Source organism: Physeter macrocephalus, chromosome 5 (assembly GCF_002837175.3).
Source record: "Physeter macrocephalus isolate SW-GA chromosome 5, ASM283717v5, whole genome shotgun sequence".
NCBI lineage: Eukaryota > Metazoa > Chordata > Mammalia > Artiodactyla > Physeteridae > Physeter > Physeter macrocephalus.
This window is the reverse complement of record NC_041218.1, coordinates 38,303,852-38,326,853: the sequence shown is the minus strand read 5'-3', so window position 1 is coordinate 38,326,853 and position 23,002 is coordinate 38,303,852. Positions and strand designations below refer to the sequence as shown.

Genomic DNA, 23,002 nt, shown 5'->3' with positions numbered 1-23,002 from the left:
TAATGAGAACATCATTTGCAGATGACTTTGGCTGAACAGGAAACAGATGGGCCATAAAAGAGAGAAACTGAATAAGTTCTAAAAAGGATGAAGTCTCACCCACCGTTTACAAAGAGTATATAAGGAATACATTAGTGGAAACAACTAATACAGTGGTCTCTGTCCTATGAATTTCTCAGTACTCTCATACAACTCATACAAATCAACCTGGAAAGGCAATGAACTTGGAATTCCAGGAGAAAAGCAACGTATTTCAACACATGTAAAATTATATGTGTATGCTTTGAAGGTTTTTTGTTTTAACCATATCCATTAAAAAGAAATTTTAAGAGAAAATGGTCCAGTAAATTTTATAAGTTTTCTAGTTTTTTTATAACCCAGTTCATTTAATTACTATAAACTTATCATTTTATATATATATGTATTCATACATACATAACACACATTCTCAATGCTATTTAGTTTAACAATTCCATTATAGAATAAATAAGCTCACAAACATTGTCCTCTGAAGCCATCAATTTCAACTCAAAACAGGTCTGCAATGCTAATGGTCTGCACACGTGCTATTTCAACAATCCGAGAGGAAATTCTTGACAATAGTTTTCCCGCAAACAGACTTGGCAGGTAAAAAAACAACACAAAAATCAAGGTACTTCAGAGCAAAAGATGTTAGTTAACAGTAGTAAAATTTCTTTGCTTCTTGGAGTAGGTGACACATGATGAGTGGCCGTGCTTACACACAGAGTATAAAACACACACTGATTAATGGGAAGTACAGCTACAGGAGTTTTTACCTTAGAAATTTCTCATAATGAGTGATTAGCTTGTCCAAACCACATAGGGATTAACTGTCACGCAAAACGGAGAGTAAGTGTTTCTTGGGAGGGGGACTTCCAACTCTCATCTGTTGGAAGGACCGGCAAGTCTGACTTAAGCAAAGATGGGGGCCGGGGAGGGGGGTGGTGAGGGAGGTTTGCAAGGCAACCTGTCTCCCCCCACTGTATGCAGGCTGGCCCTACAGAAGAACAGGGGTGGGGGGACAGTAACATACTGCCAGTGCCAGGAAATTCTTTCTTCGTGTATTCATTCAGCAAATATACCGTGAGCACCTACTATATGCCAGATATTATTCTAGACCCAGTAGATTCAGCAGTGAACAAAGCAAAAATGCCTTCCCTGTGGAGGGATTCTAGTAGGAGTAGGTCTTGAACAAAGAAGTAAAACATAGAGCACACTGAATAATGATTAAGTGCCATGGATAAAAGTAAGAGGAGACGGGGTGTTGAATGGAGGAGAGGGGGTGTCACATGAGAGAGGCCCTCACTAAGAGGATGAGACATCTGTGGAAGCTATGGTGTGTTTCCAAAGGGACCAAAGTTAAAAATGGCCTTTGCTTCCCAAATGGACCCCTAGAGCTGATTTAGCTTATAACTTTGCTGGATTCTTCTCTCTCTTCTGAATTCAAATAAGCCGAAAAAAATGTAGGGTCATAGGAAGACTGGAATAAGGAGATCTGGATTCAAGTCTTTCTCTGCTACTGTCTATTCTCTGTGACATTAGTCTAGACAGGGTAAGATAAACCTTGGGGCCTCAAGTTTTTGTGTTCTTAAAGTGGGGAAGGGGTAAAGGCAGAGGTAGGGATGGCAGAGGAAGTAGGAGGGCCGAGACTATTATGTTACGCTTGCTGTTTCTGTGACTTACAAAAGAACTTCTGGACTGTAACACATTCATAAATTAAAACACCTTATACATATGTTTTAGTTTTCTGTTCTTTAACTGTCACTGTCCCTGTCCCTGTAACCCTCTTTATCTTTCGCAAAACTTTTAGACTAAAATAAGATTTCTTTGAAAAGAGAACACATGACAAGAACATTTCTCCTGGATGCCATTCTACATGTGTCCCCCCAGGAATCTGCAGCTTGCTATGTTCTAATACTGCAAGGTGCCACGTTTTGCCAAAATACGCAGAAGGATAAAGTTGAAACAAGTGCTAATTAAAGTCAATACACTTGAGGTTGGCTCTGGAGAAAACTAATAAGCCCAAATGGTGTTAAGAAAGCACCCTGGGTAATTAAGAGAGAAATCATAAACTGAGTATGAAATGGAGTCATAGCACCAATTGTGAAAAGCTACTTGCCTGACAATGTTTATTAATACCTTGCACATCTTAAATTTATTACTCTGTAAATCTGATGTGCTTGACACTTTTCTCTGTTTCACAGGCCCACTGACTGGGAAGCCTTTACACATGTGAAGGCTTCTCAAAACATCACTGTAGATGAGATAGAGATAAGGCCACAGCAATAGGAACAAATTCAAAAAGAGTTCAGTGACTACAATCAAATGGGGTTGATTTATGGCTTGACCTCAACAGGCAAGAGGTTTTTATCAGTAGCTGAAAACCCTGATCCTTGATTCTGTCCTATGAATGAATTGGATAAAGTCATAGAGGACATGCTCATCACATCAAGTAAACCATTGTCCCCAGCCACAGGGGCTAGTCCAGTGCCTTTTCTGTGCTAGATAGTTGCTGTTATTTTTGGAACTGGAAAAGAAAAGTTCCTGTCCTTCTTAAAAACAAAAGAATATACATAAAAGACTCTGGGTTTTTGTGAACTTAGATGATGATGATGATGTTTAGTAGTAGACAGTAGCAGATAGACAGTAGTTAGGTACTTTGCCAAGTGCTATAAGTAGAATATCTCATTAAATCCTCACATTAACCTTATGGAAAGGCCCTATTATTTCCATTTTACAGATGAGGCAACTAAAGTATAGAGATTAAGAAACATGCCCAATGTACTATCCGTATCTCTGCTTTACCCATGAAAATGTAATTCAATAGGATGAGAACATCCATCAAATAAGCTAGCGCAATTCAGCCTTTGTCTCCAAAAGACTAGTGCCTTGAACAAGGAAGGTATCAGTCCCACCCTGACTGGTCAGACCAATTATGAAGCACTGATTTCATTTCTAGGACAGAGACGCACAGAAACGGTATCATCCAGACCATAAATGATATGGAGAAGGGACCCATCAGAGGAGAGATGAGGGAGACAAGAGAGTTAACTGAATTTTACAATGTTGAGGTTATAAGCAGAGAAAATCAACCCAATGGATAGAAGGCAGAGGGAGACGAGTTCAACAAGCAAGAAGTCATTTTGAGAGAAGATGTAACATGTGATGGTGTGATCTTGGCCATTATTAATACTCAAGTACAAGCTGGAAAACCATCCTCAGGGACCTCAGGAAGACATTCATGCACTGGACACATGGCTGAGCTGGATGGCCCTTCATGTGTGTAACAGGCACCCCGTTACCTCCCCAAACACGTCCAGGTCCTAATCCTGGGAACCTGTGAATAGATTACTTTACACCGCAAAAGGGACTTCGCAGATGTGATTAAGCTGACAGTCTTGAGATGGGGAGATTTTCTTTGATTATCAGGGTGGGCTCAATATAATTCCAAAGGTCCTTATAAGAGGGAGGCAGAAGGTCAGGGTCAGAGAAAGGGATATGATGAGAGAAGCAGAGGTTGAATGATGTTGGGCCATGAGCCAAGGAGTACAGGGAGTCTCCAGAAGCTGGTAAAGGCAAGGAAATGCATTCTCCTTTACAGCCATCAGAAGAAATGCAGCCCTGCTGACACCCTGATATTAGCCCAGTGAGACTCATGCAAACTTCGGATCTCCGGAACTGTAAAATAGTACATTTGCATTGTTTAAAGCCACCTCATTTGTGACGATTTGTTACAGTAGCCATTATTAAGCCATTAGTAAACTAACATAATATGCCATCCACACCTAGGCTTCTACTACTTCAGGATACCTTCAGGGCAGCGGTGGATGGGGGAGGGGCAGGGTAAGGGATAGGGGCAAGATTCACAAGTAACAGGAAATCAAGGCAGGCCACACACAGGGAAAACTTACGCATGGGATGAAAAATTAACCTTGGATTTCTCACATCGAGTACACTTCAGTAAAACATATCTGTTGTCGTTTCTGTTTTGCTTTATTTTAAAAGAATACTCTGAGATGTTAAACTTTTGAGGGGGTAGCTTTTAAATTTTTGTTTATGGCTATCAAGCAAGCAATGGCAAATGATACAACAGCAGCCATGAAGGACTTTCCAGACAGTGGTGCACAGAGACACAGGAGCAGGGATGGGCTGCCCTTCACACTCTAGGACAACGCATGCATTTCTGGTAGTGCCTGTTGGGGAAATCCTACACCCTTGGGCAAGTGGGGCATGTAAGCTTCAAAATTTGGGGGCAGCAGCCTCTTCCCCATTGTGATCTAAGGCTGGGATCCAACCTCAGGGTGACACGCCTTCCCCTCTCTTTGGTCACAGTGGCATTCACTGGGTGAAAGACCACCACCCCTTGGTGGCATGATCAGGGGTTCAGATCTAAGCAGAGTAGTTGCACCTATATGATATGGAGGTCCAGTGACTTGGACTGGGGTGTGGTGAGCTTTGGTTAGATTTAGGATATATTTTCAGGGAACGTCAAATAAAGCAGGGTCCCACTTGTTTTCTCCAAAAGAAGGATTATTTGAGGCAATTCCATCTGGTGATGTACATGTCTCCATCAGTAAGTGTTAAATAATAATAATAATATATATATATATATATATATTTAAAAGAATAAAATTATATATCTTCTTAAATGGGAGGCAAACATCTCTACAACATTCTTCTTACCCCATCTTGTAATCACTATCTAGTCAACTTTGACCAAATAGAAATTTGACTTATTTGAACTATTGCCTAAAGACCAAAGGAAAAGGAGGCTTACTCTGAAAATACTTATAAAATAAACTTAAACAAATCTGGAAATCACTATCACAGCTACTACTGCTGGCAACCATTTGAAACACAGGCTCTGTTCATCGTTTTCAGTGTGAGCCTCTAGCCTCCAAATCTCAACCCTTCCCTCCCCTATCAGTCCACCACTTTTCCTTAATTCTTTTTAGGATTAGGAACTGCCAAGATGTATTAAAAGTGAATGCACTGGAAGGTATTAATTAGGTGTTCCTTAACAAAGAAGGACAGTTTTACTGGTTGATATGTGACAACAAGTCTCCAGGAGAGAGGGTACAGGAAGGGAAGATGAAGTAGGGAGACCATGATGATTGCCTAGAAAGAAGCATAAACTCAGAATAAGAATGGACCCTCAAGGTGGGAGGAGGACACCGCCTGACCTCCCATGACATTCCTGACACATCAGCCAGCTTTGCTCCAAAGCGTCTGGTGGATGGAAACTTAGTCCTTCCTGATATTCAGCAAGGGCTCGAGCTCTGCTTTGCACAGTCTGTTAAGACATTTAGAGCTTGGCTGTCCAATCCCATAACGACTGCCACATGTGGCAACTGAGTCCTTGAAATGTGACTTGGCTGAAAAGAGATGTGATGTAATGTATAGTAGTTACCAGCCTTCAAAGACTTAGGTTGAAATAGTATAAAATAACTCATTACAAATTTTTTATATGGTTACCTATTAAAACGATATTTTGGATGCATTGGGTTAAATAAAATATATTGTTAAAATTAATTTCATCTCTTTCTTTCTACTTTTTTAAAATGGTTACTAGAAAAGTTAAAATTACATTTGTGGCTCACACTGTATTTCAGCTGGAGAGCACTGACTGAAACATTTTCACTGCCCTCCCTCTCATGGGCTCAGAGGCCAGACCATGGAACTTTCTGCAGAGTTATTTGGTTCGTAGGTGGCAGTGACGGAGCTTCACAGAGGGTAACCTTTCTTCTTTGGAAACTGGGTACTCTAAGAAATAAAGTGCTGAATGACTGACCCTTAGCAACAGGAAGGGTTCAGAGGACTTCATGACAGGCCGAAAGCACATGGGCAGGTAGTCTTCTTATACCAGGTGACATTCCCGAGACCAGCCCATGCAAAAGCCAGACCAAGGGGAGAATCTCTGTTTCCACGGTTTTCCCATCCCAAATAGAGTTTGGCATTGATGACATTCTGTGACCCTCAAGAAGAGTTTTGTGTACGTTCCTGTTAGTGTCAGGACCACAGATAATTCATTCTGCAGAAAGGCAGTAACTAAGTTAATGAAGGTCCTGCAGGTATAAGCATGTGCTTCACCCATCCTGACCCCTATTCACAATACTAACTTTGAAGGACAAGTCTAGAAAAACAAAAGAAAAACAAACAAACAAAAAACCCATCATCCTAGCAGACTGTCAATACAACACTGGGATCAGAAATGCTGTTCACATATATTTTCTTATTGAAAACTCAGCTCAAGTTCTCATCAGAGCCACCAGTGAGAATTAACTGACAAGTCAAAATTCTAAAAAATAACAAAGGAAAACAAAACAATGGCTGTTATGTTTGCCAATGTAAAACATTCCATTGAGTTGTAAAGTTGCTTTCAGCTGTTTAAGTTAATACACACATCTTTTCCTTCTCCATCTAATTTGAAAGACTCAGAAGCCAAAGAAGAAAAAATGAGAGAAGAAAAAGAAGAAAGTGCTTTAAAAAAAATCTTGCAGTTTTGGGCACTGCAGACATGTGTCTGGGAGGACTGATTCCCTGGTCAGCATGAACCTCGCCATTATAACGTGGTGTGGGAAAGGGACAGAAGCGAGCCTTATTCCACAGAAACCTCATTTTCATCATTAAAGCCAGACAAGAGCTGCGTGAGCACAGCACACCCCAGACAATTATTCAGCCAGTGAAGTGTCATGTTGCTTGAAATTTTTCCGTTTCTCAATGATACTGCTCGTAGACCAAGCTGAGGAATTCTTTTAGCATCTGGCTGCATTCTGTTCTAAAATACGCTTTTTATATTAGATTTACCCATCAATTTGCTTCCCAGTGGGATGAAATTTTTTTCTTTTTTGTTAAAGAGGAAATACCAGCTATTTATAGCAACTGAAGGAAATAATGAATGGTTGCAAGAGCCACTGAATAACATGCCACCAAGTAAACAGTGCTGTAAACAGTCATTTTTGACAATAGTTAACAGAAGATGCTCAGGCAGACTAGGTCCCTAAGCTAGGTCAGGCCATCTCAGGAAACTTTCCAGGCGGTTCTCCTAGGCTTTCCTGCATGAATGAATTTCCGTAAGGAGATCACAAAATGCCACGACAGTCAACGCCAGTCAGTTCCTGTATCATGTTAGGTCTTTATGGACAACAGTCCTACCATCAGTCTCATAACTGTGCCAGGGGCCTGTCAGATGCAACTTCCATTGCTTGCTTTTTACACATGGGATTTAAACAGTGATTTAAAGGATCTCGTTTCTAAAAATACTGTCGACAATTTGAGACTACTTGGTCTTTCTATTTTTTTTTTTCTTGGTTGTGGAAAGCAGGATGTAGAGCCCTGAGAAAGACTATAACTTGGCATTTACTTTGATGGTGTGAATCTCCTTAACTTCTACCATTTCCACTCAGAAACAAACACTTTTTTGGAGTCTCTTTTGGTTGCTAATATAGATCTGATTTATAAATACAAATAGAACTAGGAGATGTATACAAATACATATGGCGTTTGCATATGGCTGCTTATTTATATACACATATACATACATATCTCTGGTGGAAAAATCCTCCAAAAAGGCTAACCATTGCTTAATAACTGTTCTTGCCAAAACCTGTAAGGATTTCCCCTAAGTGACTTCAATAACACTTCCCACCAGAGGGTAAAATATTTTCTGTATTCAATTTCAGTTTTCCTATTATGGTCATAATGAAATGCAACCATGACCCCCACAAGTTATCCACCCTAATATAATAAAAATGTAAAGACTTTTTAAAAAAGGAATTAAATACCTCATTTTATTCTTAAGCATGGCCCATTTGAACGCTTTGAAGCTGACAATTTGAAAAATTTCTCAAGCGTCAAAAGCAGACAAAGTAGCCATATTTCATCATGTAGTGCATCCCAAGTCACTTACCAGGCATAATAATATTAGAAAAACCCAACTTCCGGGTGATGGATACTCCATGAGAAAATACTGATGAGTATTCCCTTCTGATTTGTTCAATGTCTCCGTGCAAGAGTTGTAGGGAAACTGCTAAACCTAAAACAAATGAGACCAGAGTTAAAAAAAGAAGGACAGAAACAGCATGAACAGAAACTGAAATTGTTTCAACAAGCCCAAATCTATGGTATCATTGTTTTAAACTGAAGATTAATATTCAGATAAAATTAATGGAATCTATAAGACAAATATCTAGAGAACACTTTTCCAACTTGACTACCTGAGTTTTTCCACTTACAAAGAAGGTTCCAAGAGGCTGGAAAAAACCTGAACAGAACACTAAGAAGAGGAAGTCTGGCTTCCAGTCCCATCACCCGCTTCTCCAGCACCCTGCCAGACAGAAACACCCCTGCACCAACCTCATCCTAGCAAACGGCAGGGGCTATCCAGCCCTGGAAGACATTGATCTTAAAATGGGAGTTCTAATTTCTTTAAAACTCTATAAGGCCTGTGAATAATTACTTATCAAATATCATAAACATGAACACAAAGCTAAAGACATAAAAATTCAAGGATCTTAAGGATATTCAGAGATTTTTAAAAAAAATTTAAGAAAGGTGATTGTAATAAAACCAAGATTATATTTTTAATATTATATACAGTAGAAACTCATAATTACATTATTTTCTACTGGGCAGAATTGAGCGGGATGCAGGCCACTTTGATAAACAAGAGGGAATTTAGTCAGTAAAATAGTAAAATTAAATTTTTTTGTTACCCCAATTATAGTGACATTACCACAGCAGGATATACTGAGGACATTGAATGATACGTTTTTCATATCTTATTCTCCCAACTCTAGCTATAGGAAAAAATTAATGTCCTATCTTTTTGAATACTTATGTTTGCCTATTTCCAACATGCTGTTTCTCTTTCAGTCTTTTAATTACCTGTTCCTTTTTTCTTCTATTATTTTAAAACAAAAAGACCAAAAAAAAAAAAATGTCCCTCACTTACATTAGTGATAGAAAATGAAACCAGTCAAAGGTGACTTATTTTTTAAAAAACTTTCAATCATCATTAACCTGAATTCAATTTTAAAATGAATTTGGATGGTGGATCAAGAGAATGATAAATCTGTACTCCAAAGATCGTCCCCCTACATCATTACTTACCACCCTTTTCACTCAGTAACATACATACTATTGTGCAAGTAGTCACTTCCAATTCCTAATGCACAGCACTACAATGTTATCTGCAAACATACACCATAAGCATGGCAACAATCATGCTGGGATGCAACAGAAATGCAGGACATTTGCCATGCATCTAGACTGGAATCTTCCTTTCACTTGTCTTCAGTGATATGAAGAAACAAACAACAACAAAAGTAGTGTTTTGTTGGTTTGTTTGCTTGCTTTTCAATAGAGTGGGTAAAACATCAGGAAAATTTGTTTCTTTAAAAAAGTACTAGGCTCGGAGAGAAGATGGAGCCTTTCCTGGGGCTCGAATCTGACCTAGATGAGGCATACCCAAAAAGGCAATGACATAAGAAAAGAAGGGCAGGATGTGGCTGCAGCACTTTGTCCTCTGGTGTGTGGATCTAATAGAATGTTGGTGTCAGAAAGTGGTGAGAATTAGATTAAATCTGGCAGGCACTCAGGAACTTTAATTAAATCTTCATCCTATTTTCACCTAACTATCCTTTAGCTCCCTCCCTGCCCCCAGCCCACACGAGATGGATGACTGAAGGTGATAGAGTGGAGGAGCGTCAGTCCTCCGATAGCCGCATGGAATGAAGCAGGGGAGAATGAGTCATCTGGATGGCTGGATGCAGACAACTTTGATGTGGTACTACTGGTTCCTTTTAAAACCCAGAGGCTGGTGAATGAAGATAAACTAACACATGTTATACTCCATCTGTCCCAGTGGCTATTTCTTCCTGACTCACGCTCTCCCGGTACCCCCACCTCATTACTGGTGTCTCTGTTCTCCTCCTACTTCTGTCCTTTTGCCTTCAAAACACTCACCCACACTGTCACCATCACCATGAACATCAGCAGAAGCTGATATTTGTAGAATAGCAGTGTGTGCCAGACACAGTACATAATAACTATCCCTCCTGCTGGGTAGAACACTGTTCTTGTACCCCAGGACACTATAAGCAATGCTTTCACATAGAGAATCACAAGCACTAAACACAATTCTTGAGGTCCTGTGATGTTTTGCAAGTACAGATCATTTTACTAGAATTCTCATCAAAGGACCTGATCAGAGATACTAGCAACCTTATGTGGTATGTACAGTGTAAGAAAAGAACTAAACGGTAATGAAAAAACAAAGAGATCATGCTGTTGAGGGTAGGGCCTGGAGGAAGGAAATTGTCCAGGATTCTTGTTTTGCCCTATTGGAGCCAGAATTCATTTAACCACCAGTGATTTATCTTATTTTATTTTTTACATAAGTTGAATACAGAGGATAAGACAATGAGAAAAGCAAGGCATTCAATCAATGTGGATTCTAAAGACAATTAAAGATAGGAAATAGAGAAAAAATATCTTTTGTGGAAAGACAGATAGATATAAGCATGAACAAAGAAATGCATCCATGTCCTCGAGATAGCCAGAGCCATTGAGATGACAGAAGGCAAGAGGATAGAGAGGACCCAAGTAGAAGATAACAGACAGAAAGGAACCAGCTAATGGATAAGGGAAGGCAATGAGGAAGTGACAGGGGGAAAACAGACAAAATAGTAGAGGGAAAAAAGGAAAACTAGGCATTTAACAGTTGAATGCATTCTAAAATTTAGTTAGAAGATATGGTAGTTTTCAATCTGAAGGTTTAGAAAGACACAGATGAAAGCCCCAGGCATAATGATTTCATTTGTCTGGCCTACTGATATCAATTTGGAGGGGAAGGTTTGTTGAGGTGACCCAATTTCTTCGGAATAAAGAACTCACCGAGAATCAAGAACTGGAAAGGTCAAGTGGGCCAAGGGCTTGACCACAATGTACTTGGCTCTTCCCAAATCATCAATTCAATTTCCATAAAAAACCACAACACTTAACAAAGAAACATCAAAGAGGGGGTGTACTTTCAGGAAGACAAAGAAACATGACATAGTAGTGAATCTACAGGGACCAGCCCACCAAGAGCCACTGCAATACTAGTTATTTTTCAATCAGGGAAACTCCTGATCCTGTTTTTATAGTGGTTCTTAAATATCTCGACTAAAATGAACAGGTTGCTAAATGACTCACTAGACAACAACAAATAATGTTTGAAGACAAAGAAACTATTCTTCACTACAAAGGAGAGACTTATCAAATATTCGCCCATTCCAATGACCTGAGGATTAGTCCTATCCTTTCAGGAGTGTAGCTTATGATACAGGGTATGTTCACAGTGCAGTATTTTTCTTCCTATTCTCTTCCTTGCCATACAACTTCACTGTCCTCACCTTACTTGTTACATCTGGGGCTGGAGCAACTTCTAAAATTTTATCTGTACACTTTAACTTAATTCCTTCCGCAATTCAAACTGTCCACTTTGGGCCAGGCAGTAACTTCCAGCTTGAGTGGAAGGTGAGGGTGAGAAATAAGGGTGCATACAATAGGGTCTCTGCTCCAAAGAAGCTGATCATCCAATAATGAAAGTAAGACACACACACATAAGTAAAATATGAAGCAGCAAGGGTTAAGTGCATGATAGGAATATTAAAATAAGGAAAAATTATGACTGATTGAGGGAATTTGCAAGTGCAGGGAAGATTTTTTTTTTAACTGGGAGTTATGACAACCAATAAGCTAAAAAACTAGGTTAAATTTTTAATTTCACAAAATAGATCAATAATGTTCCACAATCAATTTTTTTCTGGCTGTTAATATAAATCCCCAAAATGAAATGGCTAAGGGGGAAATGTTCCTCTTATTAGAAGAAGCAATCACAAAACAAAACTTTTAAAAATCAGTCTAGATGTTTAAGACCCAATTACAAAGATTTGATATCTAATTTTAAACAGAGGCATAGTCATTAATTAATCTCGAGTCACAAAACAACATTTTTTCATGATTAAACTCAGCTTACGGAGTAGAACTACAGGAAAGAAAGGCTTGGTATCTGTTAAACCAAATGTGGTTGATTCTTTGGTAATTTTGGTAACTCTAATTTCTTAGAAGTCGGAGCTAACTCACTCTATGATTCTTTTTAAATTCATGAAATTCTGCACTTTTACATAAAAAAAGGCAAGCACAGCATGATTTATTAAGTAGCAGGCAAAATTAATTTTAGACTAGATCAGCCATTTTGCCACCAATGAACCAAATAACACATAGCTGCAAATGTACAGCAATACAAAAATGGAAAATAGTGACAAATATATTTGATAAATACATGTTGTGATTAAATGTGCAGTTTAAGAAGTCTATCATACAGCATCATGACCCTGTCTCAATGTTAACTCCTCTGTGCTTTGGTTTCCACATCTGTAAAATAAAGATGATAATGATACCAACTCCATAAAATACTTTGGGCAATACCTGGTATAAAGGAAGTGCTCAAAAATGTTAGCAGCTGCTACTATAACTACCACTGCCACTGCTGTTATACCACATTATTCTTTCTCTTTTCAGCTGTGCTCATTTGGTATTTAAGCAGTGCACTAATTTTTCTTCAAAGATTTCTTCTTTAAAACAATTTTAGAAATTCTATTTAGTTCTTTCTAACCACTAGAAGCTAAGCACCCAGAGGACAAAGATTTGTATTTGCTTTCTTAAATGCTGTATTACTAGTGCCTTGAATAATGCAGACATATAGATGTTCAATATTTTTTTGATGCATGAATTTGAAACTCTCCTTGTTCATTTTTTCATGTTTTCTTTTTCTTTATTAACCTATTTTTCTACCTTTTATTTAGTCTTTTCCTGACAGTTTATTATCTGAACTTCTAGGAGATACGGCTTAGAGAATATACAAGTAATGCTTAGAAGTAAGTCCTCTAATACTGGGCTTGAAAAAACTGTTCTCTGTTTTAAAAAGGTGATGAGGGTACATGATTCTCTGGTGAGATAGAAACTGCAAGCTTAAGCCACTGAATTTAAATTAACTCAGTAGTTTGGAAAAATCCATAGCTATGAAATCCAAGATAAGTAACTGGTCCCAGTTGAGTAGCCTGAAAACAAGTAAATGTATAATCACTCCATACTGCCACTTTCACACCCACGGTGCATAGGATTCCTATGAAAAAAAGCAACACCCACTCAAGTTGAGTCACAATAAAATGATAGCAAAAACAACAATCAATCATGAAATAATCAGCAATGAGGGAGAGGGAGCAGATATAACAAATCATGTCTTGACTTCCATGAGACATTTAAAACTTAAGCCGCCAGTCGTCAGGGCCTATATTCACACCCCACTTTCCTGCTGGAGTGCCTATTTGAGTGTTTACCCTTCTGGTATGGAGATCCCTCTTAATGTCAGCAAGATGTCCCTTCCTTTCTTTGAAGCTTCATTTTCTATTTCTTACCACATCTTAGTTGTAATTTATCCAGCATTTTTATGTGTTTGAAGGGGAGGTTACAAGAGTCAGTCTACCATGTCTCAAAAGCCAATTTATTTTAAAATCCTTGAAATCCCTATTGTTTTACAATAACACAAGCAGTCTTTGAAGAGTATATAGTGTATCTTCAGTGCACAATTAAATTGTAATTGTAAATGGGTAAATTAATTAACTGAGCAAAAATTTACTCTACTTATATAGTATTTAAGAACTATCAATCTCATCAATATTTAATTCAAAAACTGTCCTTTGCTTCAAAAAATTTGCAAATGTGCCAAATTAAAGTATAAAATAAAGTCATAATATTGATTAAATAACTGATTTAAATGTAAAAAATACTTAACATTACACAATTACATTTTTCTTTTTAATTCTCCTGAGTTTCTATACAAGCATAGAAGAAAAATGGTAGAATATTAAAGTATATGTTCTAAAAATACATGTGCTAAAAACATCTGAGCTAAGAATAGATGTGCTAATAGTGCAAAAATATTTTCACAAGTGGGATATCCAAAGGTCACATTACAAACCCAAACTAATAACAAACAAATCCCTGAAGTGACCTATGGGGGAGGAAACAAAGAATACAGTTGGCATATATCTATTAATCCTTACTCATTTAATTTTCTCAATCAGAATTTTCATGAAGTTTGATGATCAAACTGAAATGGTCTTTTCTTTCCATTTTCAGCATTTAAAAATATCCACATGCTAAGAAAAGACCAAAAAAATTGCTTCATTTCCTTTTTCTCAAAATAAAGTGTCAAATAGAGAACGCTGAATTAGGCTCTTTATCTCAACTCAGCCAGAATATTCTAAAGTTTAAGAAAACTCATTTTAGAAAATGGGAGTATTTGAATAAGACTAAAAAGATTTGAAAAAAAAATCATCATATATAACATGGCAAAATCTAAATGAAAAAAGGCAGGGAATAATTTATCAAAGGAGGTCATTGTTTTAAAGAACTGAGTAGGAAGAGGACACATGAAATACAGCAGGGAGTTGTGAGCGAAGACAGAAACACATAGAATGGGTAAAAGAAATGTCTTTGCCCTGTTTTGTTTTGAAATCACTGAGATCTTCTGATTCCTAGTAAAATTATTGAAGGCTGTATCACTAGTTCGATTTCTAATAAAACTGTCATAAAGGCATTCACTTCTGGGGTATGAACCTTTACAGTATCACAACTCTGTGTGGCTACTAATACCACAATCCAAAGAGGGTTATGTTGGGCTGAAGGCAGAGTGTAGGGAGAGACAATGAAAGAGAGACTGGGCCAGATCTGGGAAGCTTGCCTTGCAACACCACAGGAAGGGGCCAAGCTGGCATCACAAGTTGATGAATCAATAAAACTTGAAATGGGGCATGAGATGAAGAACAGATTTTAATTTGGGAAAGAGGATTCTGGCAGTACAACAGAGGAAGATTTGGCAGGATACATATTACGGATAAATTTAACAGTCTAGGTGAGAATTAGAGAGGGATTAAACTTAATATCATAGGTAATTATAGAGGATGAGAAATAACTTCAGCAATTATAGTGAGCACACAGAGACTGTGAAAGTAAACCTACATTCTTAAACCAGTCTCTTCCATTCAATCCCCAAACAATTTCTTCATCTTTTTTCCACTTTTATTAATTAATACTGCAATTCTGAATCTACAGGTTCCAAACTTTCCAAAAATATTTGATTTCTGTCTTTGATGTCCTCAATAAACTGTCCCAGGTTTTATTCCAAAATGACCATCTCAGCTGCTTTTTATTTTGTTAATGTGGCAAAATTCATTAAAAAGCTCACATTCTCCCTTAATAATCCCATTTCTAAGGCTTTAAAAAAAATTTTTATTGTAGTTGATTTACAATGTTGTGTTAGTTTCAGGTGTACAGCAAAGTGAATCAGTTATACATATACATATATCCACTCATTTTTTAGACTCTTTTCCCATATAGGCCATTAAGAGTATTGAGTAGAATTCCCTGTGCTATACAGTAGGTTCTTATTAGTTACCTATTTTATACACAGTAGCGTGTATATGCCAATCCCAATCTCCCAATTTATCCCTCCCCCACTCTAAGGCTTTATTTTAAAGACATATTCCAAAATACAGCAGACGTTCCTCACATTATTACTTGTAAATGTGAAAAACTCCAAAGCATTTAAGAGTCCAACAGTGAGGGTTGGACACATAATTTAGGGCCTTAAATCTCAAAGCTAGGAAAATAATGCAACCTCCTTAGGACCCAGTAAATTTTTTTACCGTCTAATTTTTTTTTCCTATTTGGTACTAGGAAACCAAAGAAACAAACTTGAGGCAAACATCTCATAATTGTGTTTTTTATTCATTTGTGAAATAGATATTGAGTGTCTGATAAACATTGGGCATTTTAAAATTTAACTAGATGGCAAAAAATTTTTTTAAGTAGTACATGCATACATACAAAAGGTTCTATAATGGAGGAAAATGTACTTCCCTACCTCAGTTACTGAGTTCTGTTTACTAGAATTAATCAATGTTTACAACTTCTTGAGTATCCTACCACAATTTTCCTCTTTTAATTGTGATAACTGTTATAAAGAAGATAAACCAGAAACTGAGATAAAAATAATACAGGCAAAGTGGTTATAGAAAGCATTTCTGAGAGAGTAACATTCAGGCTTGGAAACAGAAAAAAATGGCAATGCAAAAGATGGGGAGATGATGCACCAGGAAGAGAAAAGAGCACGTGCAAAGGTCCTGCAACAGGAAAGAGCTTGGGGTGATGGAGAAACTGGAGGAAGGCCACTGTGTCTGAAGCAAGAGGAGTTAAATGAGGCTGGAGGGGAGGCAGGAAAGATAAGCAGCAGTCACAGAAGCCATAATTAATTACTCTTATTCTAAATGCAACAAGAAGCCATTGGAGAATTTTAAGTAAAGGAAACATGATCCAATTTGTGTTTTAAGAAAGTATTCTTAGGGTTGCCTGGAAAATCGGATTGGAAAGAGGAAGAGTGAAACTGATGAGTCATTGAGCTTCTTGGATATGTAGATTAACGTTTTCATCAAATTTGGAAAGTTTTTGTCAATATTTTTAAAAATATGTTTCCTGCTCCTTTCTCTCTCTCCTTTCCTTCTGGTACTCTCATTTTATACATGTTGGTGTGCCTGGTGAGATTTTTCTGAGGTTCTGTTCATTTTTCTTCTTTTTCTTTCTTTTCTGAGAAAAACCACTTTTCCCCCCAAAATCTCCACTGTTTTCAAGAGTTCCTGTAGGCTTAAATTTCTGCAGACTCTGTTTCAAATAAAATGATTTTCTTTCAGCAGAGCTTGTGAGTTTTCTCTTCTTATGGACGGCCTCGTCCCTGGGACAAGTCGCTGACCCACTGCTCCAGAGCTGGAGGTGGGTCCATTCTTTAGAGTGACACCCCTGCTTTATGAGCCAGTGCTAGGCTGGGCCAGTAACCTCTGGTCTCCTCATGTGGAACCTCTACCCAGTGAGTCAGCTGGAGCAAGGGCAGTTGATGCCCCCATATTCTTGGCTTGCTATGTCTACGATGGAGCCCCTGCCCTATGAGTGGGGTGGGGTGGTAGAAGGGAGCCCCCAACCTTTTAGCCACTTTTGCCGGGAATTCAGCCTCTGCAACTCAGACCTAATGGAGATGAGAAACACTGGAGGCCTTCACTTCTTGGTCAGATACAGTAGCCCTTGACTGAGAGCTGAGGGGAGAAGCAGCCCCATCTTCTTGGCCACAAATGCCTAGAGGAGAACTTCCATCACACTGAGCTGGGGCAGGTGGGAGGAAGTGGGCTGTGGCACAAGTGTCACCCACTCTCTCTGTTCTTATCAAGATTTGGTATTATTCTTTTTTTTTTGTTTTTAACATCTTATTGGAGTAAAATTGCTTTACAGTGGTGTTAGTTTCTGCTTTATAACACAGTGAATCAGCTATACATGCACATATATCCCCAAAATATGGAACACTTCACGAATTTGCGTGTCATCCATGCACAGGGGCCATGCTAATCTTCTCTGTATCGTTCCAATTTTTAGTATATGTGCTGCCAAAACGAGCACAAGATTTAGCATTATTCTTTTTTTTTTTTTTTTTTTTTTTTTTTGCGGTACGGCGGCCTCTCACTGTTGTGGCCTCTCCCGTTGCGGAGCACAGGCTCCGGACGCGCAGGCTCTGCGGCCATTTCTGAAAAGGCTTTAAAAATACTTTTTCCCTTTTCCAACTACATATGTGCAAGGCTGGGTTTTCTTTATATACTGTAACCAAAACCCCACATTTTAATAGATTTAATGTAGAAATGGTTATAGAGTCCAGATATCTTCTGCAGACATTAAAGATATTTGCACAAATGCAAAAGACTCTTCCAACTATTTTTTATTTGTTTATTTCAGAATATAAAATTATTTTTCATAAAATATATTCTTTAACATGTAAATATTATTGGTTGTTAATATTAATGAATTAATGTTTTCTAATTTTCAGTATTAATTCCTAATACAGTAAATATTGATATTTATATAAATCAATGTAAACAAAAGTTCTTTAGGGTTCTTAACATTTAATAGTATAAAAATTAAAAATTGTGTTTAAAATGCTGGAGAGCTGATAGTTTGGATGAAAGGAAACTGAAGAAACATGACAATTGAATGTAATACATGGTCCTGGGCCAGATACTTTCCAGGAGGAAATGAAAACGCTCTAAAGAACATTAGTGGGACAGTTGACAGGATTGGAATATGGACTATGGATTAGATTATAATTGTATCAATGTAAATTTCTTGAATTTGATAATTATAGTTAGGTAAGAGAGGAAATACACAGTGTAGTTTTAAGGGTATAATACATGCAACATATTCTAAACATACATGTACATATATGTAGAAGAGAAAGTGTTAAAACAAATGTGGCAAAAACATTACAAATTGGTGAGTTCTGCATAACGGCTAAATAGGAGTTCCCTATTATTTGTACAATGTGAAGTTATTTCAAAATAAAAATTAAAAAATTATGAAGTAATATAATGAATCTCTTAGAAGCAGATTTTACAGATTAATTGGTGAGTGTCTTTTTGTGCTTGTGAATGACTGAGAGGTTTTGAGCAGTGGATAACTGGCTATGTTAAGTCCTTTGGAGTTTTCACCGCTTTTCAGAGGACACTCCTTGTGCTCTGCTGCCCCCTAGTGACTTTTATGCTCATCAGCAGTTCGTTCTGCAAGTACAATAAGTTGGGAATTTGGATCACTGTAGTCATCATTTAAAATAATTTAGTATGAAGTAAAAGAATTGTTTTGGGGGGTGGAGGAAGATACTACTGTGAAGATCTCATGATCTGTTTTGTCTTATAATTTTTTTTTTTTTTTTTTTTTTTTTTTTTTTTCTGCGGTACGGCGGCCTCTCACTGTTGTGGCCTCTCCCGTTGCGGAGCACAGGCTCCGGACGCGCAGGCTCTGCGGCCATGACTCACGGGCCCAGCCGCTCCGCCGCACGTGGGATCCTCCCGGACCGGGGCGCGAACCCGGTTCCCCTGCATCGGCAGGCGGACTCTCAACCACTGCGCCACCAGGGAAGCCCAGTATTATTCTTGAATAAGTATTTCTTCATTTGCTGTATGCGCTTAAAAAAATTTTTCAGACTTTAATGCTTTTTAAAAATATGATCTTTACCAGTTATAGTTGTTCCAGTTTTGAGCGGTTCCATGCAGCTCCTCGCGCTGCTGTTCTGGGGCAAAACTCTAAAAACACTATTTCTTGACAGTACTTGCATACTTTGTGTTTGGAAGGTAGGGGGCTAAGGGTAAAACGTAACTGCTAGGACTTCTAGACTTGAACCACAAAATTACTAACGTCGTGAGGTGTCAGCAAAACTTCCTAAAGATGATATTATTAGAGTCTGTCATAAATTCATCTTCAGTAAAATTTGTTCTTTTCTGAAATCCTAAGACCTCATTATTATCAGAGCAAGAATTTTTACTTCTATTGACTTCTATGTGCTTGATTTACAAAATCTGTCATCTGAGTTTTGCTTTGGGTACTAGAATATTCTATATTGTGTCTATAAGGTAAGGTAATTGACTTTTACAATAAAACACCAGAAGCATATATAACTTTCAGGGGTACATCCTGGCTGCATCAAACAGTAAAATCCTGAAGGGATGAGGCGAGGTGTTTATACAGGGAGGTCAGAGACAGGGTCTGAGGGTCTCTGGAACAGAGGGAAGAAAGAAAGCCAAATGTCCGGTAGGAGTGGTTCAAGTGAGACAAAACTGTTGGAAAATGAGTCAACTGAGGAAAACCCAGAAGCATTAGGAAGAGATGAGAGTGTAGAAATGGGCCAGGTTAGATGAAAAAGTGGGAGCTGTGACAGCACTCTAAGCCTACTGAAATGTGTGTTCATTATATGAAGGAGGGCACCAAGCTGCTCAAAGCCTCTCCAGAAGGACCAGATTACCCAAAGGACAAGTGTTCTTTAACATTTCTTTCTTTCTTTCTTTCTTTCTTTTTGGTTAAACAAAGGCATTTAAAATAATTCTTAAGGATCTGATCAAACAAACTAAGAACTGGGATATAAGAATGCATTTTATAGAGAATTATACAACTTTATGGATATGTTCCATGTCTCAATATATGTAAATGCAGCATCAGTTTACAAAGAATGAAGTTTTCCATCGCCAGAGGTTTTCCAATTATAAGCATTCAAATGCATGGAACATATTTATTTATTTATTTTTTAAAAATACAGTTTGGCAGATAGCCTCAGAAGTGCTTTAGCCTAAAAAAGATGTTTGCTTACATGGTGTGACTAAGGCCATCCTCCCAGCATTGGCTTCCTCCTCCTTTTGTACAAAATCTCTATGATCTATGAACTCTGCAGCAAAGGCAAATATTATAAACACTACCAGCATCATCACCTTCCCCATGAGCATTTTAATAATGGAGTTAATCTTATTCGAACTTCTTTAAACTCCACTACCATTAAACTGTTTTCCATTAAATCTATGGCATAATTCTATATCATATATTAACACATATATGTGGAATCTAAAAATATGGTACAGATGAACTGGTCTGTAAGGCAGAAATAGAAACACAGATGTAGAGAACAGACATATGGACACCAAGGGGGGAAAGCCGGGGCAGGGAGTAGGATGAATTGGGAGATTGGCACTGACATATATACACTAATATGTACAAAATAGATAACTAATAAGAACCTGCTGTATAGCACAGGGAACTCTACTTCACTTCGCTGTACAGTAGAAACACAACACTGTAAAACAACTATACCCCAATAAAAGAAAAATTTTTTAAAAAGACCTTTAATATTTTCATATTGAAAACCTAGACACTTAATGTGATTAATGTTGTGACTGCTCAAATTTGGAGATGTATCTCCTCTTTCTGATGCACTTTGAAAGCCAATTTAAAGTTAAAAAAAATTACTCTCCTTTCTAAAGAATCACACCTTAATTTCTGATTTTAAGCCAGTATTATTCAATTTGTGAATATGCCTATTGCTGACTATTTAAACTGTTTGATGAAATAAAAATTCATATTTTAAGGCAAGACAAGAAAACTTTAAACATAAAATTTTTCTCTGCCCTTTTGGGCTTCTGCCCTTCTCTCTAGCTTGCACTTTACATCTGCATTATGTGTTAACAAGACCTCCCCAATGGCAGAAATACCTGTTCAACCGTGAAGATCAATTTTTCTTCTTCTGGTGCCAGTCATGTAACTCCTTAGAAGATAACATTCCCTTCTCAGTCCTGTAAGGTACCCAACACTCGCCTTGTGCATGTAGATATCTTTGGTGAATTTTATGTACAGTGCCAATATATTATTTCTTTTAAAGAGAGCAATTGGTAAAGAACAAACTGGTCAGACAACCTAACCGAAATTCTTAGCTTAAATACTTACTAATGATCTTATTAACGTTACTAGCTATCCTACTTCTATTTTGTCTATTTCACAAGATTATTGTTTCTTGCATTACCAAATGCATGACTGAGCCTCAGATAAAATTAATGATGATTAGGAGACTTGAAACAATTGACTAAACATATAGTCCCATAAGATCAAGGACTGAAATAGTGTAACAATAGACATGGGAAGAAGCAACAAGAGGAAACCATGTCCTGGACCACAACAGACTAGTAAGACAGGCGGTCGAGAGGGCAGTCGAGAGGATTTTTGCTACTGTTAACAGGACCTAGACCAGTAATAATACACTGAGTGGCCCATCAACAAAATCTTTGCCTGTCATGGGAATGAGCATTTCTAGCACTGTGGGACAAACTGGTCACAAAATGCCCCCCAAACCTTGGTTGAAATTAAGACTGAAAGGGAAAGAATTATAAAATAAAGAATTTTGCCCACCATCCTGTTCTACAATAATCAAGTCATTAGTCACTGCAGTTGCTGACCTACAGTACAGGGTGAAGATAAAGATGAGGTACTCTGTGCTCTGGGAAAACTAGGAGAACTGGCCCTCACAGAGTTGGATATTTTCAGGAGAAAATTTTATGAACCCAATTTGTTGCATCTTCCCATACTCAGGAAAGTACCATTGACTAAGATATTATTACCCCAAAAGCAGCAGTAACCTTCTACCAAGATGCTTAATTGCATATACCCATTTATCAAGGGGTATATGCAATATGTATAGTGCATATATATATTGATATATATATGTGTGTATATATAGATAGATAGATAAATATGTAATATATCACTTACATACTGGCCTCCCCTTTTACCTCTTCAGAACAGTACTCAGAACTCTCTGAGAGACTGTCTCCTGGGTTATAATCCTGAGGTTGGCTCAAATAAAATTTTCCATTTCTTTTTCATTTTTATTTTTTTATTTTATTTTTTTATGATTAGGATTTTTTAACATCTTTATTGGAGTATAATTGCTTTACATTGTTGTGTTAGCTGCGGCTGTATAATAAAGTGAATCAGCTATACGTATACATATCCCCTCCCTCTTGTGTCTCCCTCACACCGTCCCTATCCCAAACCTCTAGGTGGTCACAAAGCACCAAGATGACTTCCCTGTGCTATGTGGCTACTTCCCATTAGCTATCTGTTTTACATTTGGTAGTGTATATATGTCAATGCCACACTCTGACTTCATCCCAGCTTACCCTTCCCCCGCCCAATGTCTTCAAGTCCATTCTCTACATCTGGGTCTTTATTCCTGTCCTGCCCCTACGTTCTTCAGAACCACTTTTGTTTTTTTAGATTCCATATATATGTGTTAGCATACGGTATTTGTTTTTCTCTTTCTGACTTACTTCACTCTGTAGAACAGACTCTAGGTCCATCCACCTCACTACAAATAATTCAATTTCGTTTCTTTTTATGGCTAAGTAATATTCCATTGTATATATCTGCCACATCTTCTTTATCCATTCATCAGTCGATGGACACTTAAGTGCTGCAATGAACATTGTGGTACATTACTCTTTTTGAATTATGGTTTTCTCAGGGTATA

The 23,002-nt window shown here is 37.8% G+C and overlaps 1 protein-coding gene and 1 non-coding gene across 5 annotated transcripts in view; both read right to left on the bottom strand.

The window, feature by feature from the left end:
* DOCK4 (dedicator of cytokinesis 4) overlaps positions 1–23,002 on the bottom strand; it is a 499,472-nt gene that overhangs the window by 189,253 nt on the left and 287,217 nt on the right. For all 4 annotated transcript variants that reach the window (XM_024128243.3, XM_028489854.2, XM_028489855.2 and 1 more), the window contains one exon: positions 7,931–8,056. In XM_024128243.3, the coding sequence (XP_023984011.1) occupies positions 7,931–8,056 (126 nt within the window). The remainder of the gene's footprint in view (positions 1–7,930; positions 8,057–23,002) is intronic.
* LOC112067216 (U6 spliceosomal RNA) lies at positions 17,464–17,571 on the bottom strand. The gene has a single exon (XR_002893158.1). It is a non-coding gene; the product is annotated as a U6 spliceosomal RNA (small nuclear RNA).